The following is a 26,222-nucleotide window of genomic DNA, read 5'->3' as shown; positions in this document are numbered from 1 at the left end:
TACAGAAAGAAAATGAGCATAAATATAAATATAAATTTTACTGAGGAGAATATTATCATGTACAAAAGCCATATAAAACGATACTGAAATGAAATAAAAAAATTCTTTTGTAATAATATATATTTATATATTAAAGACAGTCAATTATCATATACCCTCTCATTTCAGCCAATTGCTGACTCTTTAATAATGTCGTTGTAGAGACAGTCCTTGTGTTACTCTCTCGTTTATGATTGGATACTAAAATCACATTCGGAGAAGTTGAAAGTTGAACTTGACGAAGTTTCATAATTAGATCTTGTCGGTTATCGTAACTTTCACGTAGCTTTGATTCAAGTTGTTGTGTTGTCAGGCGTAACTCTTTACACATGAAACATATACGTTGTGGTTGTTTAGTACCCTGAGGTATTCCCACCACAGATGTGTTTACACTATTAGAATAAAAATAAGAAGGATCACTTCTACAAGGATGAGAAATATATTTTTCTTGTAGGGCGTATTTTACAGCCTCATTATAATACTTTTGCTCTTCATTTATGATAACTTCACGATGAAGACGTGAAACTTCTGCACTCATCTGCACCAAATGTGCCTCAAGCAGAACACACTTTTGACAACCATCCGCTTCCAACACAATGGATGAATTCGGTATAACACACTTGCGTGGATCCATCACTCGTTCTCGTGTTAATTGTCTCACACCAAAACGAGCAACATTCTGGGCACCACCAAATAATGGAATTCCTGTACCATACAAGCGATTAGTAAAAGTAGTAGTAGTACTAGTAGTAGTAGTAGTAGTAGTAGTAGTAGTAGTAGTAGTAGTGGTGGTATTATTATTACTACTAGTAATAACAGGAATAGAAGAATAATAATAATAAGAATAAGAATGTCCATTGTTTTGTCTGTATGGTAAATCTGTCATGGTTTCTACATCTCCACGGGACATTGTCTGTTTCAGATAACGCATTTGATCATTTTCATTTGTTAACTTGTCTGTGTGAAGAATCATATTATCCTCTTCATGAAGTGACCTAAAAGAAGGTGGTATAGTGTAGTTTTCCTCCATTTTGTACTTTGCAAGAAAATATCCGTAGTGTTTGCGAAAAGAATCATACAACATTTGACTCATTTCTGTGATATCATTATCGTACAATGTGAAAGATTTTGTTTTTTTTTTGTGTCGTGTGGTTCATGAAAGGATAAGAAAGCCGATAAACGTCTCTTCACAAGAGTCTCCTGTTGTTTAGGTTCCATCAATAAATGCAGTAAAACATCTTGGAAAAGGGTGAATGAAACCTCAAAAAGTACGGCATCTTGTATCTTACCTTCTTCTTCATTCTTTTGTTCTTCTTCTTTTTCGTTTTCTTTTTCTTGTTTGTTTAATCCCTCTCTCTTACTTGATGCCATCTCAACACTGTGAGTCTGCAATGTATGCGGTTTATTTTCTTTTCTGGTCTGTGCAAGTCTCACACGTCTCTCCACTGTCTCCACATAATCTGCATCAACTCCAAATTACTCCGCCAGTACTATCGCCTGCTGTATAATAGAACTTAGCGGTGTGGAGGATGCCGCCCACTGCGTGAAGTTGGACATCTCTGCAGTGGGGAGGGGAGGGAAAAGAGGAGAACGTCTACACAAATTAGAGGAAATGTAAACCAAAGAGAGAGAGAGAGAGAGAGCGATTGTTTGAAAAGAAAAAGAAAAATACCACGAATGAAACAAGAACAAGAACAGAAACCCAAGAATACGGGTCGTTACACAAGTAGAGTTGATACCAAATGGGAAATTCACTGGAAATAAGACACCTTGTGGCATATGTCCATGGTTTGTATGTTTTACTTTCACCTTTTACAACGGTTTCACTTTTGTTTCTGTCCTTCTTTTCTTTTTAAATAATATAAATGAATGAATAAATAATATATATATATATATATATATATATATATATTTCTTTTTACCCTCCATAAACGCATCCATACACACACACAGATAAAGATTCATTGACAAACATTCTGTCTTCATTCTTTGTCATATCTCTGCGATGCATCTTTTCATAAAACCCTTACACACTAATAGTTCGACTCCATAGAAACAGAAACAGACACAAGAAATCTTTTTCTTTTTCCCCATCACTTACTTTCTAACATAATTCTCTCTGTTTTTCTTGTACCATTAGCAGCTGAAATAAAGAATAAGGGTATAACAAAGAATGAAAATAAAAAAAGCAACAAAAGTACGCACAGTAAGCTGAGAAAAACAAATTCAGTAACACAATTCTTCTTGCAGCCCCTTTTGTTCTTATTCTTTTCATCTTTGAATACTAATAATGTTCCTGTTGTTCTTGTTGCTATTGTTTTCCGATCCATTTGTAAAGCATAGAAGAGTGTACGGTTCGAAAAAAAAAAAGAAAGAAACACCTAAGCTATGATAGAAATGTAGAGATAAAAAAAACACAAACACACAAACAAACAAACAAACAAAAGGAAAACACTGCTTCTAAAAGGAGTAAACAAAAAACAGATAAACAGAATGCGCCTTACCTTTCCATATAATGTACTACTATCAAGAGTAACTCAATTAAAACTGGGTGACGTTAACAAAAAAAAAAAAGAGGGAGTCAAAAAAAAAAAAAAAAAACAGAAGCGAGAGAGAAAAAAACAACCACTAGTTCATAAATACACTATAAATCTTTTTTACCACTTTTTTATTTCATAGTACGTGTTCTTTTTCCTTTTTTTTTTTATGGGTGCTACTTTGGGTGAGTTTATTACTTGTTAGACCATATATATATATATATATATATATATATATATATATATATATATATATATATTTGTCTTTGTATGTAGTTTCTTTTTCTTTACTCTTTTTATTTTCTTTTTGTCTTACAGTTGCATTTCCCTGTAGGCATATTTGGCATCAGTGTCTCTACCTTTGCACAAATAGAATCCTCTTTGCCACTATCATTCGCACCAAAAACTGGTTTTCTTCTTTTTCTCTTTCTTTTCCTTGTGTTTCATTCTTTCTTTGTCTCATTTCAATATCATTATTCATTTTCTACTTCTCTTCAATACTCTTTGTATGTCCTCAGTTAAATGAAACATCAAAGCCTTCTTGAAACGGAACTAGTTTATCAGTTATGCCCTCTCCAACTCAGTCTCGAGAAATAATATTAGTATCAATAGCAGTACTTTCTTCTGAAAAATGCAGTAAATATTTTCTTTTATTATTTTCGAAACGGAATGAAAGAGGAATTCTCAAGAGAGTATAAGTTGAGGTAGAAAACTCATACACAAAAAGAAAGAAAAAAAAGTAACAATAAAGTATGGCTACTCCAAATGATATGAACCTGAAAGGGAAAGGGAAAGGAAAAAAAAGAGAAAGATCTACAAACAAGTATTTCTCAGCAACATTCGCAGTACTCATTAGGAGTTGTTATGAGTTGTATAAAAATGAGACAAGGTCACACATGATGACTTCAACTCTCTTCTTTTCTTTAAAACAAGAAGAAATTCTACAACATCTTCTTTACCATTTCTATTCGTTTGAATGAATGATTTTGTATACTTTCAAGTATAGATATTCATACCTATACACATATTCATATAAATAATAATAATAATAATAATAACAATAATAACAATAATACCAATAAATATATATAAATATATATATGTATATATCATTGCCATTCGTACCCATGAATACATAAGTATTTCTGTGTATACGGAGATGCGTAAACAAGTAAACCTACACTTCCCTCACTGATGACAGTTTCTCTGCGCGCATCTTCCTTGATGTTACCATAACCTCTTTCAATTCAGAGAACCATCAGAACCCTCACCATTACTTTGGAATACGTATGAATCCAGTTTTTCTTTACTTCTTAAATTAAGTCGTGGCCCCCAATTCGACTCCTTATGATGACGGTGATGATGAGTATATTTATGGCCGTCATTTTGGTCCTCTTCTTCTTCTTCTTCTTCTTCTTCTTCTTCTTCCTTTTCCCACTGTTTCTTCTTATTGTGCGCGGGGTCAATAATCCGCCAGAGTTCCTGCAGGACTTCGTCGAGTGTTGGCCGCTTCTCGCGCTGCTCGCTGAGCATCCGGCGGATGAGGGCGGCCTCCTCCGGGAATTCGTCGCTGAGGGCCGGCGGGAGTTCCCCGCAGCGGGCCTCGCCCAAAGTCCGCAGCCGCTCGTGCAGTGTTGTGAAGACGGAGTAGAACTCCACGGCGATGATGCCGAGCGAATAAATATCGCTGGCCGCCGTGGCCGCATTGCCGCGCTGCTGCTCGGGACTGCAGTACGGCGGGGTGCCGCCAGCGATGGAGCCCTCATCGTCTGTGGTGAAGACGTGGGAGTGGAGATCTTCACTCATGCTGCGCCGAAAACTGGCGTGGGCAGCCCGCCGCTTCGCTAAGCCAAAGTCCCCAATCTTTAATATACCAGAGTCTGTGAGAAATATATTGGTTGGTTTAAGATCACGATGGACGATGTGTTGACTGTGGAGATAGCGGAGTCCTTTTGCAATTTGAAGAAGGTATTTTAGATTTTTACGACGCGTAAATTTACTACGTTTGCGAAAGTAATCAGCAAGTGTTCCACGTTCAAAGTACTCCATTTGAATAAATAAAATTCTGCATAAATAACTATCCGAAAGAGAATTTGTTATAGATACACTACGGATACTTTCTTCTCTATAGCTTGTTGAAATACTATCCCTTGTATCCATGTTAGAAGTAATACCATGCATCTCAGCTACATTAATCGGGACATCCTCAATCCAAGAGTAAAAAAATCTCACCACATTTGGACAATCAAGAGAACTATGCAAAATTGCCTCCTGTACGTGTCGTTCTTGATCTTCAGGAAGAATACAAATAGCCTTTATAGCGTAAGTTGCTCCTGTAACTCGATTTTCTACACAAAATACACTTCCTTCTCCACCATGACCTATTTTTCTTAATACATTAAAATGTCGCTGAAAAAGTTGTGGTGGAGATTCTCCATTCTTTACTGTAAGTGTCTCACTCGTCCCCTTTTCACTTATACTAGATTCATCATCATCGTCACCAGAGTTTTTCCACCAGGCATCTGTCGAATCTCTTTTATATGAACCTGTTCCTCTTGTTTCTTCTGTACATGAATCTGCTTTATCAAGTGACAATGATGGAAAAGAAAAAGTTGAATTTTCATTCTTTCCGTTTAGAGTAAATGGTGTCATTGCCTTAGATATATTTTCTAAACTACTTACGTAACTATCACCATTTCCACGAATATCTCCAGGAAAAAGTTTACCTGAACTAGGTCTAGAAGAGTTTCGAACTTTATTTCTCAGTGCATCAGATTGTGCCCACGCATTTCTTAGTAGAGGACGTTGCATTACACCAAGAGAAAGAAGGGTAATGGATATAAAAAAGCATAAGACATGAAATCCGATGAAAGCTGTACGACGTGTTGCACCATAAGACCAAAGCAGATAAACGGTAGAAATAACTTGAGACATTTCCATAGACTGATTAATTCCCATTATTGATCGATTTAATAAAGAATCGTATGGACTATCATATCCATAAAACCATGAACATTGTTGAAAGGAATCACGAAGTTCTCGATTTTCACGTTCTTCTGCGTCTATGTCATATTCCCATGTATCTCCAAAAGAGAATCCTAGTGAAGGTGATTCATAACACCGCCTGTCCCCTATAAATGGTGGAAGTTTAGAAGATTCATTAACATCCTTTATTATATCGCCAGTTTTTGCACCAATCATTTTCATAGTAGTAGTAGTAGTAGTAGTAGTAGTCCAAGTACTGCTTCCGCAATTTGTAGTACATGATGATGGTACAATAGGGTAAATGGGTACACGTTGTACTCCACTATGTTCTGTCAACCAAACATATGCGGCGGCGAATCCACTCAGTGATCCTACAGTATTTGACCAAAGAGAATTACCAACTACACTATTCCATAACACATACCTTTTTGGTTCAACTTCTCGAACAGATAATACATCTGCAAGAAAACTCTTACGATATGCGTTTAAGAGCGATTTGAAGTTTCCTTTTTCCTTAACAATGTTATCTGGAGATGCTGATAATTTCCCCTGAGTCTTAGGATCCTTATTATACAAAAATTTCTGTAAGAAACGAGATACATAAAGTGGATCTTTATTTTCCAATGTACTTTTAGAATGTTGAGGTGGGGATCGTTCTCTTAGTTTGTACTCTGCTAAACTCATTTTCCAACTATACTCCCCACGACATTGCACATGAATTGTTATGTTATAACGCACAATATGTAAATATGGCCAAAGGGTAGTTGTAGACTTTACTGGTTCCCCATTGTAACTATTGACATCCATAAGTCGAGCTGAACTAGTTACAAAGACATCAGTATTTCGAACATGTACATGACGCCGACGAATTAATGTAGAAAGATTCATAAAATAATTTGGATGTAGTGGAGTAAGCGGTATGTTGCCAACATTTTCTTCTTCATCACCATCATCGCTATAATCAATACTTTCACTACCTACAGATCTAAGAGGAAGCCGTCGGTTAGACAAATGGGGATTAAAGGGGCGTCTTGTAAATAACATATCCCCTTCCATCAAAAATGGCTGTGAAAGAGGATCTTCCCTTATAACTTTATCGGTTGGTTGTTGCTCAATTTTGGCGTGCATTATATTTCCCCCAGTATCCACACTCCAAAGTTGTATTCCAGAGTCTAATAAGTGTGCTGAAAGATTGCCCTCCATGTGCAAGAGAAGTACCATAGAAGGAAGACGAAATCCGTAGCGTGGCATTAATCCAAGATCTGTTGCTCCTTGAGTCTGATCCGTAGTGGGATTATCACTTTGAATGTTTGATGTTATTTTTGTTGACTTTGGTTCTTTCATTGCTGTTGTTGTTGTTGTTGTTGTTGTCTGTGGCGTCACATCGTACATATGTACGGAAGCAGGAATAGCACCACCACCACCACTGTCAGCAGCTATAAAAACATCAGCTGTTAAGAACGTCAATGTACACACACATACGAAAAACAATAACGCTTTAATGCGATGGTAACCATTCGTCATTTAAATAACAACTGAAAATAGAATGTCTCCAAACACAGAAGGGTGGGGTAAAGGTGGTGAAGGCGGGAGTAGAAAAAAACTCTCCTCCACACCAAGTATATTACCACACGGGATGCTACAATGGATCTTTTTTTTTTTGGCACACCCTTCAACAACACTCCTCCAACTTTCCGAACTACAGAGTTCAAAAATTTGATGCTGTGATCCGTTGTTGTGAGTGTCCTTTAACTCTTTTTTTCTTTTGCCTTACCAATGAGTGACGGTTTTCCGGCTCTGATATACGTTTCTTCGAAAGAAAAAGCAAAAGAAGGAAAAAAAAAGAAATCGCAAGAAAAAAGAGGCCTTAATGAACCAGCACAACAAAAGCAATAAATAGGCAGCAAAAGAAAAAAAAGCTCTCAACCAGAACACAGAAAACAAGAACTAAAAACAAAACAACAGAAATAAGAATGAAAACAAATAAAAAAATTTAAACCGACTAAAGATTCTCTTTTCTTTTTTCACTTTCCGGGGGTTTTTTTTTTTGACACCACTCGAATCATTATTCTAAATGATTATCAGAGAGTACTGAGAGCATAAGGAAGAATAGCTGGAGCTACGACAGCAGGAACATAAGTATTACAACAATAAAAAAAAAACATTAGACACACTAAGGCTAAAAATGTATAGTTTATTCTCCTGTAACACAACGTGCCACTGTCGTCCACACAGACCCACTACTCTCTTTTCCTTTCAGTAGACGAACCAACGCAACGCAAACATCTCTTTCCACGTCTTCTTCTTTTCTCTCCTCTTCTTGACGCGACACTGAATCCTGCTGTCGAAGTTCGTCAAGCACTTTGGGCATGCGAACAAAGGTATTTAACAACTCTCGCTGAAAGTCAACCCGCAATGTCTGAAGCTCCTTTAACTCCTCTGCATCTGCGAAGGAGAAACGTGGTGTTAGAATGTGCCGTGCCGGTGGTAAATGAATATCTTCTGGAGTGGAAAGCACTCCCGCACTGCGCCAGTCTGCTGGCAGAACGCCGTACTCTGTTTGTGACAACACGGTCTCAACCCCACGTCCCTCCCGCAGTACCCCCATAACAGGACACTGAAGAATAGCGTGAAGAGAGTCCACAGAATGAAGAAACTGTAAAGATTGGAGAGCGACTACGGCTGCGGCATCAGTGTTGTTTGGGGTAGTGAGAGCTGCAGCATAGAGAAGAGCTCCGAAGACCCGCCCACCAAAGTCCTTATCATCCTCTTCTCTATCTCTATATGAATCTCTATATCTATACATATCTCTATCCATACTAAGAACACCATCGGACGCAACCTTGTCAATCACAGAAAGGGAATCCTCATAGCGACCCACTAAACGACCACAAGCACGAGCAATGAAGAGATCTATGTTGCTACCATTTATCACACAATCTTCACTACGCCAAAGCTGTTCCACTTCCCTAGTAAAGCGAAAAGATCCGACATACTGCTTCACAATAGCGTTACCATCCACATCTCGTATCTGCTGCTTCAAAGTCTCCAATTCACGCAGTTTTGACTTAATAGACATCGTTTCTAAAAGCCGTATTTCTGATTTTACCCGTTCTACTGCTTCGTCAACAGTTTCCTCAGTTTGTATTACTTCTGTATTTCCTTCTTCTTTTCTATTCTCATTTATACTATCTCCATCTTCTTTCTTTTCTGGAGATACTTTCTTAGTGTTCCCTCTTTTGCGTTGTTCTCCCGTTAAAATAACAACATCTTCCTTCTCAAGGGCACTAGATGCAAAACGTAAAACACCTTCAATATTGGAAAGCGTAGATGATTGCTTCTTGGATTTCGTAACTTGAGTCCCAGCCGTTCGCTGTAATTTCTTTTGATGTTCGCTACTAATAAATAATTTATCACTTTCCCGGGAATTTTTCGAACGTCTTACCACATCCTGCATAGCGTTAAGGCGTTGCTGCTCCTTAAGTAACGTAGAAAGCTGCATCTCAAGACTGTCCAAACGTTCTTCCTCAAGTGTCATCTGTGACAAAACTTGCTGTGTGTCATCGACAAGGCACTGTACAGCATCAGCATGTACGGAAGAAGAAAGAGCAATAAAACGGAGTAATTCAAGCGCCTCACCCATTTTCTTGATACTTTCCAAATCAACGCCTTTTCTCTCGTAAAGAAAAAAAAAAAAACAACAAAAAAAAAAACAGCAGAGCAATGACGACAAAAAAAAAAAAAACACATATTTATCTAACCAATTTTCAAAAACTATAATTTCCGTCTCAACAAATGTCAAGAAGCATCACGAGAGAGGAAGGCACGTACCCAGCCTCATAGATTCTTACTTGTTCATCAGGTGCCCCCCCCCCCAAATACCTCTGACCTTATAGTTTTAGCACTCACCAGAGAAAAAATACAATGAAAGCGCAGTCAGATCCGCAAAGAAATAGGAACAAGAAGTTTCGTATAAAAAGTAAATTACCAAGTAACAGTTACGAGAAAACAAAAAAAAAAATTGAGACTAAGAGGAATCAAACAACAGCAGATATCGATGTCTTGAGCATTCATATACAGGCACATACACAAATAGACAAATACACGCACAGAGAGCAACAAAATAACAATAATACATCTCCTTTGATATGACACAATACTACTTTCCATGACTGTATCCTGCGAATTTTGGGTCAAAATGACACTTACGCCAGCCCTCATGTAACATGACGGCTTCTACACCAAGAGTGTGTATAGGTGCATCACCCCAACGATATCTCAGAATTCCATATGGTTCATTCTCATCTAAAAAACGAAACATAGATGTGTATAGAAGGTGCCGTTTTAATGCTATTGTGCCCAATTCAAAATTATTATAGTACATAATACCCTGGTATTGTTTTTTACTTTGGTTATGAGCAAACTCCTTCATACTCTCAAACTCGGGAGCAGAGAGTGCAGTTTCAGCCCATTTCATAAACGCAGGCCATAGTTCTTTTATAACACGTGCGTTTTCACCACGAATACGCCGATAACCATATACACATTGCTCTACCCGCATCAAGAGAAATATATCACAGGGCACAGGTTTAGTAAGGTATGAATCAGTATCAAGCCGCCAGTAATACTCATACGAGTCTAGCGAAGGCAACTGCCATACCAATCCCGCCCAGAAACGACACATAAGGCGATATCCACGCTTCTGATAACGTCGCTGTTCTGGGGTGTTCATCCATTCGTTAAGCTGTTCCTCAGACACACCGTGGGGAAGTGTACGCCAGAACCGTGAGATGTCCTCAAACGTCACATTACGGGCCGAAAGCAAAATCTTCTGAATCCTCCGTTGATAGTTTTGAGCCATTTCTTCATGAAACACGTGTACAGGGTACGGGTAACGAGAGAGAAAATTCACTTCCAAAAGTGGAAGTGCTCTCTTGTAGAAAAAAGGCTCATTCTTGCCTGCTAGAAATAATATAACACCGTTGACCTGGGCACGATAGCTATGGCTTTCTAATGCAGGTGTGCAGACAGCCTCTACAATTCTCACCTGCTGCGTCAGTGAAGCGTTAATGACGTCATCTTCTCTCACCACTACTTCCCTTTGAACAACGGGTGTTTCAGGCGGGAGGAAACAAATATATGCACCAGTGAGGAGACTTATCAATACGAATATTATCAACGGTTTCCGCCTTATAGAATGCCGTACCTTTCGTCCTATTATAGTTGACATCTCTCTCTCTCTTTCTCTTCCTCTCCTCTCCTCTCTGTACTCTATAATTTTGTGTCAAATAACAAGAAAAATAAGATAAGGTAATAAAGTTTGTGTATTGAAATGCATTTTTTTTACTCTTGTAAAAACGGTCATATATAGTGTAAGATGTTTTTTTTTGTTTTTCAGTTCTACTTTTTTTCTGAAATCATATGTGTATATAACAGGGTTTATGTTCTTTTGTTCTCTTTCTTTATACGGTCATAGAATAAAATGCTATGTGCCCAACCACAGTAATCTCCAAAAAGGTACTGAAATCCAACCTGTATAGCATCATGGTGTTTTGTAGATATAGGGGGGAACTTGTAATTTCTTCCGATTCTCTTTTTATCCCATTCTGAAAGCACATTTTCCCAAGATATAACACCACTACTTGCCTTTTCTTCGTTTAAATTATCCTTAAATCGAGGTCGCTTTCGATAATAGTATTGCTCCGTATTTTTTATTTTATTTTCATGTTTCTCTTTTCTTGTCAAGTACTCTGCCGCAATCTGTGCAATATGTGTGTCTACAGGGACCAGTTCATGATGACCCAATCCAAATAAAAGAATGCAATCTGAGACCTTTCGCCCAATACCTGGTAGAGATAATAGTTTCTCTCGTCTCTCATACAATGTTAGAGCAGGATTAAGTAAATCATCATACCACTTATATGAATGAACGAGGGAATTAGTTTGAACAGATCCTTGTTTCCTAGGATATCGGGTTTCCCCACTTGCCTTAATAATAGATGCACATTCAATTACGTACTTACTGCGATATCCAAATCCCAATTCACGCAACTCATTTTCTGAAATTTTTGCTAATTGAGAAATAGTAGGAAGAAAATGGAGAGAAATCCATTCTCCTCTTACATTATCACCAATCTCTCTTTCTTTCATTTTTATATTCTTATGTCTATTATCAGTATTTTTTTTGCGTATGTCACCAGTTACGAGATTGTAATCACATAAATACTCTCCATATGATACAGAAATTTTATCTAGAAGGGACGTAATACGTTTTACATTGTTATTCTGCGAACAAAGAAAGGTAAGGAGAGTTTCATGAATATCCTGTCGCAAATGACGAATATTGATTGGAAGATTTACATTAAAACGTGAAATAAGATACTCTACCAGTGGGTGTTCACGCATTGGATTCTCAACTGTCCATTCCCGCCATAGTTTTTCCAAGTCAACGTCTAATGACAGGTAATAATGTAAAAAAAGTGCTTCAGTCGATACATCTGATTCATTTTTTAGTTCATGACTAAGACAACGGAACCAAATGGTTTCATTAAAGGATTTCTCATAAGCAAAGTAAGATGAATTAGCTGATATTTCTGAGTTTTCGTTAGGTTTATGGGATCCATTCATTCCAGGAGGGTTTGAGGAAATACACAGTTCATAGGCAGCGCACTGTACAACACCGACCCATGTGTTTCTTTTCGTCATGCGCCATCGGAAACATTGTCCCCCGCACAGAGTCATTGGAAGATGCACCGCTGATGCGGGTGATAACGCATACCAATTGTGCATCTAGCCTTTTACAAAGATAAAAATAAAAAAAAGGAAATAAGAAATAAAAAAAGATAATAATAATAATAATAATAATAATTTATTATTTCTCCTGAATTTTCCCTGTGAAGACGCATGGAGGCATATCTAGTGCCTTACCCAGCTTCTTTACCAATTCAGAAAACGGAGCGTAAGAGAAAAAAAAAGAAGAAAAAAAAAACAAGGAAACAAAAAGATAATGATGATCATTACTCTTCACAGTTCCCATTCGTTTTTTTTTTTTTTGTTCTCCCTCTTTATTTCCCTCTCCGTGCCTGCCTATCCGTCCATTACGACCCCTCGCCTTGTTCCATGAGGGAAAGAACGTGCTCTGCCAATGCCCTCGTGGTACTGTCCTCGTGAATGTGTGCGACGGACTGAAGAACGGCGACGGCCCCGGCGGCCGCAGCGGCGGTGAATGCCGTTGGGGCCGCAGCGAGAAGCGCGGCGAGGAGTTTGACGCCGGCCGCCTGCAATCGCGGGAGATTTGCGTAGCGGGCGGTGCCGACGGCGAAGGCGACGAGGGCCCCGCGGTCGGTGGGGTCCATCGCCATGATGGCCGCCCCCACGCCTGTTTCCCCCGCCGAGTCGGCTGTGGGGTCCAATTGGGATAAACCGCGGGAGGACATGACGGCAAGGAAGAGGACATGGCAGCACTCCATCGCTACTTGGCCAACATCATTCTGGGAGAGGCGGGAGGCGACGGTGCAGGAGGCATTGGCGAGTTCTATTAACGGAGGCATATACACGGTAAACCACTGAGCGAGTAATTCTTTACTTAATGGGTGGGTGCGAATGATACCAAGAGCAGATTGTTGTACATGTATGGCAAACTCAAACCGTCCAAGTAAATTAGCAGAGTTATTACTTGAAGGAGAGTTTGATACTTCCTCTTGTCCATCTTTTGGTTCTTTAATCTGTTCACGGTATAATGTAGCTAGTTGATAAAATGGAATCATTATAGGTTCAACTATAGTATCATAAAATACCTTTCGTCTTAACGATACAATTGTAATAAATCCCATACATTCTACAGCTGCTCGACTTAAACGTTGTGTATCCGCGTTAAGACTCACATTATTTGTTTCCCCACTTTCATCACTAAGTAACCATGGCAATACAACATCTTCAGTCCATCGAAGAGCCATAATGGCTCCATTTAGAAGATCTAAAAGTTCATTTCCACATTCTTCCTTATCGGATACGGTAACTTCATTATTATTTACTTCTTCTTTGGCTAATGCATCTTTGTTTTGCGATAACAGTGTTCCAATGCAAAAAAAACCGACACGACGTATAAAATGAGCATTACATGAAATATTTTCTACTTTTAAATTCGTATCCTTTGCATATTTTTCTTCGAAATATTTTAATTTTTGAAATATCTTAGAAGCACTATACTTACATACAAGCTCTAGTAACAAACGTTGCACATCAAGAGGAAGTCTCTCACGGTATTCTGTAGAGAGAAGAATTGTCCAAAGTATATCCCATAGTATTGTCAAAAATGATGATAGATCCTCTAATGTTGGTGATAGAAAAACACTCCGTGGACAGCTACGAAGGCAAATCAATGGTGCTACTGCTTGATAAATTATCTTATTGGTGTCTTGTGAAGTCATAGTAGTTTGGGTATCATTGTTATTTAAAAAAAGGGTGTCTAACCATAAACCTAATTGCAGTACCCTTTTTGCTTTATTTCCTTCTTCTTCTTCTTCATTTTTCATATTTTTCTCTGGTTTCATAATATGTAGGCAACTTGATAAGAGTGCAAAAGCTCCATCTTCTCTTTTACCGCAAATAGATGCTATTTGTCCAATTACACGAACAAAAAATTCTTGTTCTATTGGTAAATGAGCTTCCATAAGACGTTCAATTATAGTAGTAGTATACATTTCTGTCCATTTAGGTACAATTTCTGCCCAACGACGCACTAATAAGATAATAAGTCTTAATAATCGATCACTAGAACTATCTGTAGTTTCTAATTTGGGTGTATTAGGATCTATATATGTTTCATTATCATTATTTACTCCACAAGCATGCAACTTGGAGAAGGCCAATATATCAGCAGGTGTAGATGGGGTAGCAGAAATAGACGGTATAGTTTTCCCCAATAAAGATAAAGATTCTTGTACCAGTAAAAGTATCATAGAAGCATCATTTTTATGTGCTTCTACAATAGAAATTAATGCTTCTTGAGCTGCGGATTGTTTCTTAGCGGTTTTATCTCGTTGAGTGGCAAGATGAAGTAGTGGACGACAAATATCTTCTGGCCATACTTTAGCAAAGAGTTTTGAACTTTGCAATCGAACCAGTAATTCTTCATCCTGAATTCGAAGTAGTAATTCTTCTGACATGAGACGTAACACAGGTCGCATCTGTTCTGAAGTGAATGCCTTTCCATAGGCAGAATCTTCACATAATTGGGGAAGAGCGGATAATACATCTAATACATTACGCCGTGTGCCTGTATCCCCGTGTTGAAGTCGACGAAAGAGTGCTGGTAAAATAACATGTGGACGTTCCACTGCGGCCCGCATTAACATTCCAGTCACACACTGTGAGGCGGCATCACGGCCATCTGTGAGAAGTTCTAAGAGTTGATCTGAAGATTCTGCAATAGTGCGAACAGCTGAAGAAGAGGATGAACTATATAATATTAAACGTGATAATAATGCTCCTAATTTTTGTACATTTTCATCTTTATATCGAAGTGCACGATGAATAATAATTTTATGAATTTCTTGTGTTATGTTAATATCTGATGACCAAATGATTCCTTGCATCATTGAAATAGGAGAAGCTACTAAACATGCAAAGGCCGCTGATAATAACGCAGAACTCGCGAAGAATACATCCAACTCTTTTTCTTTTTCCTCTAATACTGGAACAGATGACATAAAAGATGCGATAAAAGCAAGTACCTTTTTATCACTTTTATGTACTTCTATATTATCATTATTACCATGAATATGTGTCCAAGCACTTGTCACAGTACGACATAGAAAACATAATCGAAGAGTATTTACCCACATCATATTACGTATTTCATTGTAATCTTTAGCATTTTGACCAAACTGTTGTTCCACTGTTTTTAACGAGCATTCAAGGGTTTCTTGTTGTTTTAACAATTGTGCAAAAATAGCATCCAAAGAGGTTTTAACAATTTCAAAAGATTCATTAACACCTTGAATCTCTCTATTTGTAATATTAGTAGTAGTATCATTATAAGAAGAAGAAACTATAGAAGGGATATGCCATATACTTTCTTGTTGTATCCATTTAAGAGCACGACGTAATGCACTACAAAGAATAGAAATAGATGGCCACATCCGCATTGGAACATCACGATCCAAGACAACAAAACGATTTTCTCTTTGATTACTTCCACCTTGATGAACATCTAGTACATCACGTGCAATATTATGAAATATATCTATAATAGAATTATTCGCCTCTGCTGTTAGTCGAGAAGGTGATTTAAACATATGTTGTCGTGTTAAAGAATGATCATTATCACGCATTTCTTCTGTAATAGATGTAGTTAATATTTCCATACCCTCATTCGTATCTGCTATAATCGCTATATAGGGCAATATATCATCTAACACGTATTGTGTAAACTCTGGAAAATGACTGGTGAGTCTTTTACCAACTACATGTCCCTGCCCCACAGCACTTACAGTTCCCGCTAGTGTGAGTATATACCCAAGTGTCAATCGACGATGAATACGCATTTGCTCGCGTAGAAACATTTTATGCCGTACGGCACATAAAGCCTCCATCCAGGCTTGTGTGCACGATGGACGTTCATTTCCTTCTCCAAAGGCCGTGGCCTCATCACACAACAGTCGTGTGGATAAATACACCACCGTTCGCAAACTGGTGTGCGAGGCGAGAGAAGATATACACATCCGACAGAGAACCGCCACACCGCCAGGAACTGCTCTAGACGTTGAAGAAACAAGAGATGACGATGATGTACTATTAGTATTAGTAGTTTTAGCAGTGGTATTGATTGTAGATGCATCCACTACTGGCGATGGGGTTAAGAGTAAATTTGGAAACGGCAGGGATGTACGATTCACGGCGTATGTTACCCCACGTAAAGCCTGTGAAAGGTAATAATCATGTAATTGATCATCACTGCAAACACCAGCACGAAGTAGACGATGAAGTCCCGTCTCATACGGCTGTACATCTAAAAGATCCATGATGTACACAATGTTCTAATATATATATATATTTAAAAACAAAAAATAAAGAAGCAAAGCAATAAGAACACAGAAAAAGAAAAATAACTGAGAAATTTCCTCTCATGGAAGGAGAATATGTACAAAAGCAATCCATTTCTCTCAACTCTTGTATTACCTCAAAGAAGGATATAATTATATGTATTATTTCTATCAGCGTATAGAAATTCAATCATATAACGTACATCACACATCCCCTCCCGTTTATCTCTCTTTCTCGTATATGTTTTTGAGAATGTGGAACAAATAAAAATACATTATTAATATTATTTCATCTCTCTTAGGTTATCTGGAAATAAAGCTTTCCATAGAAAATATATAACTTTAAAAGCCCCACATATAATATTAAATGAGACAAGAAAAAAACATCATATCCCACTGGAGTATATATAAAGATCCATTAAAAGTTTTATACCGTAATGCAATAGAATAAAACCTCTTTACTTTGAAAGTATACGTTTACTCAATATAGTGTGTGAAAATGAAATTCCACTGAGAACCATATATATATATATATATGCAAGGCCTACATTGATATGATCACACGACAACATTTCACATTGTAATGAAATGCCAGTTATGAACTAGAGTAGATATGTACTAATAATAACACTCAAAGTACCCTAAAGAAAAAAAAAAGAGAGTGAAATGGGAAAAACAAAAAGAAGGTTTTAGATAATATTACCAAATATAAATAAAGCAATGTATAGGGAGACTCCCATGTAAGAGTCTCTATGAGATGTGTCTCAAGCAGACAGAGGGGAAAAAAAAAACATTCATCAAAACGAAAAAAAAAACACCAGCATGATCAAGTGTCTCTTTTAACAACAAAGGAATATAAACATTACAGAAATAGGAATAAAAGGACAATAAACAAAAAAAAAGAAACGAAAAAAAAAAAACGTGCCGAAAAAAAACGAAAGAAAGAAAAGAAAAAAGACTCCCTTTCGTTCGAGGACCACTGCCAGGTGTATATGCCTCTAAACGTAACACACGTACACATAGAATAGTCAATAATAATAATAATAATAATAATAATAATAATAATAATAATAACAATAATGGCAAAGATAAAACGACAAAAAGAGGGAAAACGTTGCTGGAAACAAAGACAGGAAAAGAAATATAATAAGTGTAAAGGAAAAATGCAAAGACATGAAGAAAGAGAGAAGAAAAAAATACAAAAGATGTTGTACGTTTTTTAATTTGAAAAGCAAAGGGAACCAAATAAGTAAATAAAAAATACACAAAAAAAAGAAAAGAGATATTTTATACACTGGAGTGTTTTACAGAAAGAAGGTTCAGAGATAAAAAATAAACACAGAAGTAAAAAAGAAAAAACAATTGGATAAAAGGAGAAAAACAGAAAAAAAAAAAGGGTATGTCTGATGATAAATAACTCATTCAACACTACTTTGACAGCACTGGAGAGAGTAATCATATCCACATACGTAAATACATTATATGCAGATAGAAGGAAAAATTAAAAAGAATTAGGAGCAAAAAGAGAAAAAAAAGGAAATAGACGCATCATTGCCAATGATGATAATTACAGAGAAAAACTCAATACTATTTGTCCCTCCCTTTCTTTTCGCTCGTTTCTTTCTTTTTGTTGTTATTGATTATCAATGTAGGCTTTTCAAGTAATCTAATTCCTATTTATTTATTTATTATTATTATTATTATTATTATTATTATTATTATTATTATTATTATTATTATTATTATCATTATTATTATTTTTTTTTTTTTTTTTTTTTTTTACTTCCCCGCCACCACTTTATCATCATTTTCTTCTTTATTTGAAATCCAGTATTATTTTCAGTACTTGGGAGATAAAAAGCACTTACACGTGGGTAAATCTGTTTATATACCTCGTGAAGTCAAAATAAAAAAAGGAAGCAAAAAAAAAAAAAACAACAACAACTCAGAGATCTTTTGCATTTTTTTGCTATAACGGTCATATATTAACAAATGTGTCAGTGTCCACTGAGACACCGAATCATGTAAAGATGGATATACACAGAGAGAAAATAATATGGAGGAAATAAAAAAAAAAACGGTAGAATAACAACAATAACGAACACCTCGTAATAATAGTAAAAAAAAAAGAATCGTCAATTCTTTCAAGTTCTCGTGGGATACTTTTAATACAAAAGCCCCATCCAGCTGGAGCTCAAAAAAAAAAAAAAATACAACAATAATAATAATAATAATAATAATAATAATAATAATAATAATAATCCATATATATATATATATATATATATACAAACAGGCATCATTACAGAAACAACATCTTCCCGACTCCCATAGTTTGCAGTATGGGTGTCTAAACGAGATAAATACAATCAAAGAAGCAAACAAAAAAAATTTTCCTTATTACTATTCGTATGATTCCCATTTACTCCATTGGTACTTTATCACGCTCCATAGAATCCATATCTAATGGTCGCTCCTTGGGAAACAAAATCGCATCCAACGACAAGAGTTGATTAAAGAATCCCTTGTTAGGATAAATAGCAGGTCTACCACGCCGTGTAATACAATACGCCTCATCCAATCGCATATGTTTACGCAGCATTAGGTATGCAATCAACGTTGTCGCAGAACGTGACATTCCAGCGAAACAATGCACAAGACAACCCTCGCCTTCTTGTAAACTCGCGTCTATAAAATCACAGGCTTCATCAAATGTATGCCGAATATCTGCACCCTCAATATCATCCACGTTAATAGTTAAATGACGACCACCAACAGGTGGTGTAGGTACGAGATCTCGACCTACAGTTAATAAATTCTTGATGGAAAGTTTTTTGTACACCAATTGTGATTGTGCCGTTCGAAGACTACCACAATAAAGATTTTCAACGATACGATCTGGGTAAATTTTATTCCACATCATGCTAACATTTGGTAATTTTTCCTCTAATTCTTCCTCAATATAGGTTTGATACACAGCAGGTTCATTATCAAGGGCAAGTTTAAGTTGAGGAAAATGTGCTAAAAGAACAGGAGACGGAAACTTGGTAATACGAGGATTTTCTGCTAAATAAATAACCGAAAGTACCGGTACTTTAGCATTTGAAGTTACCAAATCTGTTAAACAATCAGGAATTCCAGCAAAGTCATTATAATCCATTGCTATAGTACCTAATGATTCCAAGTATACAAATGTCTGTGGAAGATCACATAGATGGTTATGTGTTACATCTAGACGTTCGAGTTGATTTAAATCACCTAAACTATCAGGAAGTTCTTCCAATTCATTATTGGAAAGAATTAAATTTCGTAGACGTGAAAGAAATGATAGTTCATGTGGAATACTTTTTAGTTTATTGTAACTAAGATCAACCGAAACCACATGTAACAGAGGTGGATCAAATAACTCTTTTGGTACACTAGTTAAATCGAAACGATATAAAAGAAGTTCTGAAGAATAATTTTTGCGACAATTTTCTATTTCTTCCTCCCATGTTGAATCATCAATTTCAGAAGGCTTTGGTAAAACTTTAGTTTTACTACTTTTCAACATTGGTGGTTTTAATCTATATAAACTACGATTGGAATTGGCTTTTTGTATTTCAGGTAATTTCGTGAGAGCTCCTCTTGGTAAATTTGCTTGCATTTCTAATTCCTCCAAGGGTTGTGCTTTTTGAATACTAGCTGGTGAAACAAGAATACACTCTTTTTTTGTATTTTCATTATGTTCTATAGTGTGAATGAGTAAAGGTCGTATTTCATGAGCAGTTTGATGGGCATCGTTAAGGGCACATTTTCCACATCTTATATATCCTTCACATATATTACACACATATAAAACTATAGGCAATTCTACACCACACAATCCACACTGTATTTTACCCTTAAACTTAAATCGAACATAAGAATCCGCATCCATACTTGAAACAACACCCGTATGACTATCCTCATCTGCATCAGACTCTGAACAAATTGTATTTCCAAGAAGATTACTTCCGAAGAAAGGATCATGGCCTAAAATATCGGCAAGACGAGATTCATCACGGCATTGAAGATTTTCAAGTACAGCATCGTTTATAGCATTTGGTGGTAGAACCGTTGGTGTGATTCTCATTAGGTCTGATTCATTCATCGCATCTGCTAAATAAGGATGACGTATTAATTGAGAAACAGTAGATTTACACATTAATGCGGTTACAATAAAATCTACCAAAGGTGATGTTAATATATCACAAGAATTTGTAATATTTTCAATCAAATCACTTACAATAAGCTTTTTGGAGTTACGCATTAAAAAAATATCCCATGTTTCACTGAGTACTGATGGTAAAGCAGAAGCGGCAAGTAATCCAACACAAAATATGTCCAAACAGTTTTTTGATTCTCCATAAGGAGAATTGAGATCTTCCATTACCCATTCAGGTAAATTATATAAAGGAGTACCAAGTTCTCCACCATGAAGCACCTCTTCATTTGTAAGAAAGAGTGGACCAAAATCTGCAATAACAAATCCAGATAAATGATCATAAAATACATTAGATGGAGTTAAAGAGTTGTGGGAAATGTGGTTTGTATGAAGTATGCGTAGTCCTTTAAGAACATCTACTAGCATATGTTTTACCGTACGTGTGGGAACATCTCGGTTAATTAAGGGAGGAAAACTCTTATGGAGAAATTCACATTCTACAAACTTTTGTGTAGCAAAACAGCCATACTTTCCATCCACAATCTCAAGTAAAGGTAAAATATTAGGATCTGAAATCTTTGAAGATAAAGCCAATGCTCGACGTATTTTATCAGCATCTCGTGATTTCATCTTTTTTAATACAGATTGTTTCATAGTCTTTACAACAAATTCCTTTGATGGATTACGACGTAAATGGGCAAGAAACGTTTCACACACCCGACCTTTTCCCAGCGAAACACATATTCTCAATCCGTTTTGCTGTTGCATTCGCATTCCCGCTGCTCCCACATTACTCACACTAAGAGTTGTGCTAGATAATGCCATACTCATACCTGTTAATCCACTACTACCTAAAATGCCACTTCCAAAAAAAATATTTGGCTGTCCACAGGAGCGAAAGAACGAATGACGCAGTAATCCCATAATACTCGGTCGCTTGGTAGGATCTCGTGTTAAACACAATTGAATAACTTCTTTAAGAGATGCAAATGATGATGACCAACCTAAAGGTGGAAATTCTACCGTTCCATTTAGTACAATATCTCGTACTTCTTCAAATGTTTTACCTTCGATATGAAATGGATCTCGATCATAGGCGAGATGATACATTAATATTCCAAATCCCCAAATATCAACTTTAGAAGGATCTCCATTATTTCTATCGGTTTCAAACAATTCTGGTGCTAAACAAGAAAGTTGTCCATTAAACACAAGCTGTTCTGGAGCCTGTGCAGCGAATATTCTCCAAAATCCAGCATCTGCTATGCATACAGAACCATTTTGGGTTCTGAGAACGTTATCAGGTTTTAAGTTATAGTGATAGATATGATGAGAATGAAGTACACGAAGTCCAACTGCAATACAATATAAAGTAAAATTATATTCTTCTTCAATTACTAATCCATTGGTAAGAGCTTCATAAGGTCCCTTTTCAAGATATGGAGTAACGGTAATAATATTTTCATGTTTTCCGTCATCTAATAAATCCACACTACGAAGAATGTTTGCATGATTTAGGTTTGCAAGACTCTTAATGTCTTTAAGTACATCCTCTACTAACTCCATACGTGTAACAAAGGTTAAGACTTTAAAAACACAGTAATCCGATTCTGCATAACGAACCTTTGAAGGAGCTCCCAATCTCTTCGGTCCTCTACACACCGCCCCCTCCTCAAGGAGTGAACGAGTGACGAGAAAACTACGACCGACGGTTCCCAGTGGAAGAGGCCCAACCACGCGGTACTTTCCGACAGTTTCTCCCGGCATAAATTCTCCTGTACACAAAACGGCGGCTCGATTAGAAAATAATAATTCGGGATGGGCATAGAAGAGACTGGCATGTTCACTACGTGATAGTTCTTCCCATGCATTCACTAATAGACTAGAAGGTTCTTTTCCGGCATACTTTGGATTTGAAAGCCATGGAAATCGTGGATTTTTTTCATTATCCCTTATTTTATTATCATCATTCACGGATTTGGCTATTTTTTCTACTGCCAGTGGATTGTGTGCGCCCCTACACGCAGAAAAAGTGTTATTCGCACTAGATGTACATACCCCCATTACTACTATTTCAATTCCTCCACTTCTTGCACAGATCCTGTTTTTCTTTATTTTCTTTCCTTCCTTCCTCCCTTTTTTTTGCTTTGTTTTATTTTACTCTCTTCAGGGAGTGTCAATGTGTGGTCGTTGTTTTTTTCTTCTTTTTCCTTTGCTTGGAATGTTTCGCCTCTCTTTTTCGTTTTTTTTCCTTTTTCTTCTTCTGTGCCCTCCGTGGCACACTAGTAAACTACGGTGAAAACAGAAAACAAAAAAGAAACGAAAAGGAAAGAAAGAGAATTTTAAAGAAAAGAAAATTCCAATGAGAACCACTAAAAGTGTACATTTCCCAATATATATATATATATATATATATATATATATATATATATTGAATCAAGTAACGATACAGGATAATAGTGTCATTCTGATAATTCGTTCCATTTATATGTTGTGAAACCATAAAACCCCTTTAAAGACCCAAGAAACAAAAGCAAATATATATATATATATATATATATATACATCCAAAACAGTATTTACAGTATGCACAACTACACAAACAAATAAATGGAATAAATATACATTTTCTAGTACTTTAATGCTTTACTTCTACCATTACATTCAATCGTCACATACTCTTGTACGATTTACACCGGTAAAAGTCCTTAATGGTTGTGTCTCTGGTAAACATACATAAGCAATATGTCTAGCGTATTACTGAATACACATATATGGAGATAATAGGCTCCAAACAGTGTTTAATTTCATTACTTGTGCTACAAACACTTGAAAGAAAGCTTCTCTCCTAAGTCCCTACTCCCTATAAATACAAAATAAAATAAGAGAAAGAAATCAGAAATAAATAAAACGAGAAAAAGAAAAAAATAATTTATCAAAGTAAAGCGGTAACAGATAAAGTAGAATAAAGTCGGTCGGGCCAAACATTCTTCAAAATAAAAACAAACAACAAAAGTATTAAATAAACATCGCATACAATGAATGTTTACGTAAACCTTCACTGAAGAAAAAAAAAAAAAAGAGGACCATTGGGGGAAATAGAGAAGAAGCGGAAAAATACATAAAAACATATGTGTAAACATACACCAATATATATATTTATTTATGTATACACACCAGTATTGCATCAGATTGAATGCTTTTATCGTTTCATCTTTTATAAACTTCTAACACTTTCACTTGGTCACTATCGCGCTACTACTTCCCAAAGGGGCTGATGCACAAATAGGAAATAGTTGAAAGATAGAAAAATAAAAAGAAAAAAGAAACAACAGACAATAAACACAGAAAAAAAATTCACCCAAAATAAGACAACTTCACTATTATGAACGATCTTTATTTTTTTTTCGTAATTTCTATCTTTCATAGTATATATGTCTTATTCTCTCATACTTCGTCGTTACAAAGACGGATACACATCATTATTCTTTACTGAGTCCCGTCCAGCAGAATGGTTTGCACAAAACAACCAAACAACTCGGAAGCAAGGAAAAAAAAAAAAAAAAAACAAATAGAAAGGTAACAAGAAAAAAAAAATGATAACAACAAGGAAGACCAAAAACAAAAAAAAAACACTTTGTCAAAAGGAATCATTAAATGAGGAAGACGTGACTCCCAGCTAAAAATATTTTTTTTTCCACCTCTCTTGTCATTACATTGGTTGTTGTCATTTACGTTCTTCATTACACTTATATATATATATATATATAAGATATATAATTTCCTAAAAAAATATTGCTCCTATAATTCTTCTTTTACGCCTCAACAAATTGACCACTTTTTTCACCATTATCACTATCTTTTGGGGTAGATCAACTTAACAAAAGTACTTGTGGCCTATATTTAGAATCCTAAATTATTTCTCTTGAACATACATTATTATCTGCCTCCATAGGAGTTCTTCTGTGACTCTCCAGCATCTGAAAGCCCTGCACTTTCCATCATGGCTGTAAAACACGTATCATGCGTTTCCACCATTTTTTCAAATGTATTGCCTGAAAATAACTATTCTCCTGTTCCTTTTCCTTCCTTCTTCTCAACATTTAAAGTGGTGGTGATGGTATATTGTGTTTCTACAGCACGACCAAATGTATCTTCTGTAACTTGTGCAGTATTTCTCTCATTTCCTTTTTTATCTTCATCACATTTAGTAGCACTTATACTGTCTTTTTTCAAATATGCTTCACAACGGTCTGTGAGTTGATTTAACCTTGATGAAAGTTCCTCAGCGATTTGAACTATTGGACGCTTACTTAATTTAAACGGATTTACATCCACACGCTCCACCAGAACATTACCATCCTTTGTACGCTTATCACCATCACCATTTTGAGAAGTAAAGGAAGAAATAATATTTTGCAGATTTTCTAGACAGGCAACACAATCTTCCAGAGCCAGTCGTGTTAAAAAGTCTGAAGTTTCAACTGCATCCACTGAACTTTCAGATTCAAACGTTTGGGTGTTTGGAACACTGCCATTCATAAACAGTGGATCTTCGTGTACCCGTGTTTCTGGATATTGCTGTTGTTTATCCTTTTCCTTTTCGTTTTCCTTCTCTTGTTGTTGTTTATCCTTTTCCTTTTCGTTTTCCTTCTCTTGTTGTTGTTGAGATTCCTTTCTTATAGAGTTTACTGCGGGTCGTTCGGTTGTTTCGTTTCGTGGTGCATTTTTTGCGGTGATGTGGCTTTTCCGCCTGGTGGAGACGACAGATCTGCGTATGATCGGCTTTGTGCGTCCTGTTCCAGTATGACTACACCCAGTCTTATGAACAGCCGTATTCACAGTGTTGTTAGTATTATTATTGGTATTATTGATAGTGGTATGTGTGGCTGCGGTGATATTCGTGCTAGTGCTATTTGTCTCCGTGCGAGTGGGCCGTCCTTTAGCCGCAACGGCGGATAATTTATGGCGTACTGAAAGGGAAGTCATTGACAACTGTAGAGTGTTGGCTTTTTCTTTATTTGGAATATTCTTTCTTTACGGTACTTTGTTTGTTTTTCCCCTGGTAGTAGTGTAATTATATAAATATATAATTAATATTAGTCTATATGTATAGATAGAGTTTCTCGAAACGCTTCTCTCCTTCTCTAATCCTTTCTTTTTATCTATCGATATCTCTGATATTACACGGATAGATAGATAGATAGATAGATAGATAGATAGATAGATTCCTTCTTCTTATCCTTATTATCCACAATTTTCAGGAAATACCGTAAAAGAAAGAAAGAAATCAGAAAAAAAAGCGAAAGAGAATTAAACACAAAGAATGAAGGAATAAAGATAATAATAATAATAATAATAATAATAATAATCAAAAAAAAAGAACACACACACATATACACGCAGAGAAATAAATAATGCAAACAATTA

The 26,222-nt window shown here is 36.3% G+C and overlaps 8 protein-coding genes across 8 annotated transcripts; all 8 read right to left on the bottom strand.

Annotated features, from left to right (window-relative positions):
* Window positions 1-130: 130 nt before the first annotated feature.
* On the bottom strand, window positions 131-1,132 carry LSM04_007781 (uncharacterized protein; the record flags this gene model as incomplete). Its single annotated transcript, XM_067332949.1, has 1 exon — window positions 131-1,132. The coding sequence occupies one exon, from the start codon at window positions 1,130-1,132 to the stop codon at window positions 131-133; it is 1,002 nt and encodes a 333-aa protein (XP_067185825.1).
* A 2,686-nt stretch (window positions 1,133-3,818) lies between these two features.
* Window positions 3,819-7,085, bottom strand: LSM04_008177 (Protein kinase domain; the record flags this gene model as incomplete). The annotated part of the gene is made up of 1 exon (XM_067332948.1): window positions 3,819-7,085. One exon carries the CDS (start codon window positions 7,083-7,085, stop codon window positions 3,819-3,821), a length of 3,267 nt encoding a protein of 1,088 aa, XP_067185845.1.
* A 670-nt stretch (window positions 7,086-7,755) lies between these two features.
* On the bottom strand, window positions 7,756-9,204 carry LSM04_007875 (uncharacterized protein; the record flags this gene model as incomplete). The annotated part of the gene is made up of 1 exon (XM_067332947.1): window positions 7,756-9,204. One exon carries the CDS (start codon window positions 9,202-9,204, stop codon window positions 7,756-7,758), a length of 1,449 nt encoding a protein of 482 aa, XP_067185831.1.
* Window positions 9,205-9,720: 516 nt separating this feature from the next.
* LSM04_006291 (Glycosyl transferase) lies at window positions 9,721-10,791 on the bottom strand (the record flags this gene model as incomplete). The annotated part of the gene is made up of 1 exon (XM_067332945.1): window positions 9,721-10,791. One exon carries the CDS (start codon window positions 10,789-10,791, stop codon window positions 9,721-9,723), a length of 1,071 nt encoding a protein of 356 aa, XP_067185753.1.
* Window positions 10,792-11,000: 209 nt separating this feature from the next.
* LSM04_009534 (8-oxoguanine DNA glycosylase) lies at window positions 11,001-12,350 on the bottom strand (the record flags this gene model as incomplete). The annotated part of the gene is made up of 1 exon (XM_067332944.1): window positions 11,001-12,350. The coding sequence occupies one exon, from the start codon at window positions 12,348-12,350 to the stop codon at window positions 11,001-11,003; it is 1,350 nt and encodes a 449-aa protein (XP_067185913.1).
* A 308-nt stretch (window positions 12,351-12,658) lies between these two features.
* On the bottom strand, window positions 12,659-16,585 carry LSM04_002488 (uncharacterized protein; the record flags this gene model as incomplete). The annotated part of the gene is made up of 1 exon (XM_067332943.1): window positions 12,659-16,585. The coding sequence occupies one exon, from the start codon at window positions 16,583-16,585 to the stop codon at window positions 12,659-12,661; it is 3,927 nt and encodes a 1,308-aa protein (XP_067185609.1).
* Window positions 16,586-19,028: 2,443 nt separating this feature from the next.
* Window positions 19,029-22,856, bottom strand: LSM04_004592 (Leucine-rich repeat; the record flags this gene model as incomplete). The annotated part of the gene is made up of 1 exon (XM_067332942.1): window positions 19,029-22,856. One exon carries the CDS (start codon window positions 22,854-22,856, stop codon window positions 19,029-19,031), a length of 3,828 nt encoding a protein of 1,275 aa, XP_067185693.1.
* Window positions 22,857-24,857: 2,001 nt separating this feature from the next.
* Window positions 24,858-25,781, bottom strand: LSM04_008974 (uncharacterized protein; the record flags this gene model as incomplete). The annotated part of the gene is made up of 1 exon (XM_067332941.1): window positions 24,858-25,781. The coding sequence occupies one exon, from the start codon at window positions 25,779-25,781 to the stop codon at window positions 24,858-24,860; it is 924 nt and encodes a 307-aa protein (XP_067185890.1).
* Between the last annotated feature and the right edge of the window lie 441 nt (window positions 25,782-26,222).

Source organism: Trypanosoma melophagium (assembly GCF_022059095.1).
Source record: "Trypanosoma melophagium isolate St. Kilda chromosome Unknown ctg9segment0, whole genome shotgun sequence".
In the NCBI taxonomy this organism is placed as follows: Eukaryota; Euglenozoa; class Kinetoplastea; order Trypanosomatida; family Trypanosomatidae; genus Trypanosoma; species Trypanosoma melophagium.
This window is presented reverse-complemented; position numbering and strand designations above follow the sequence as displayed.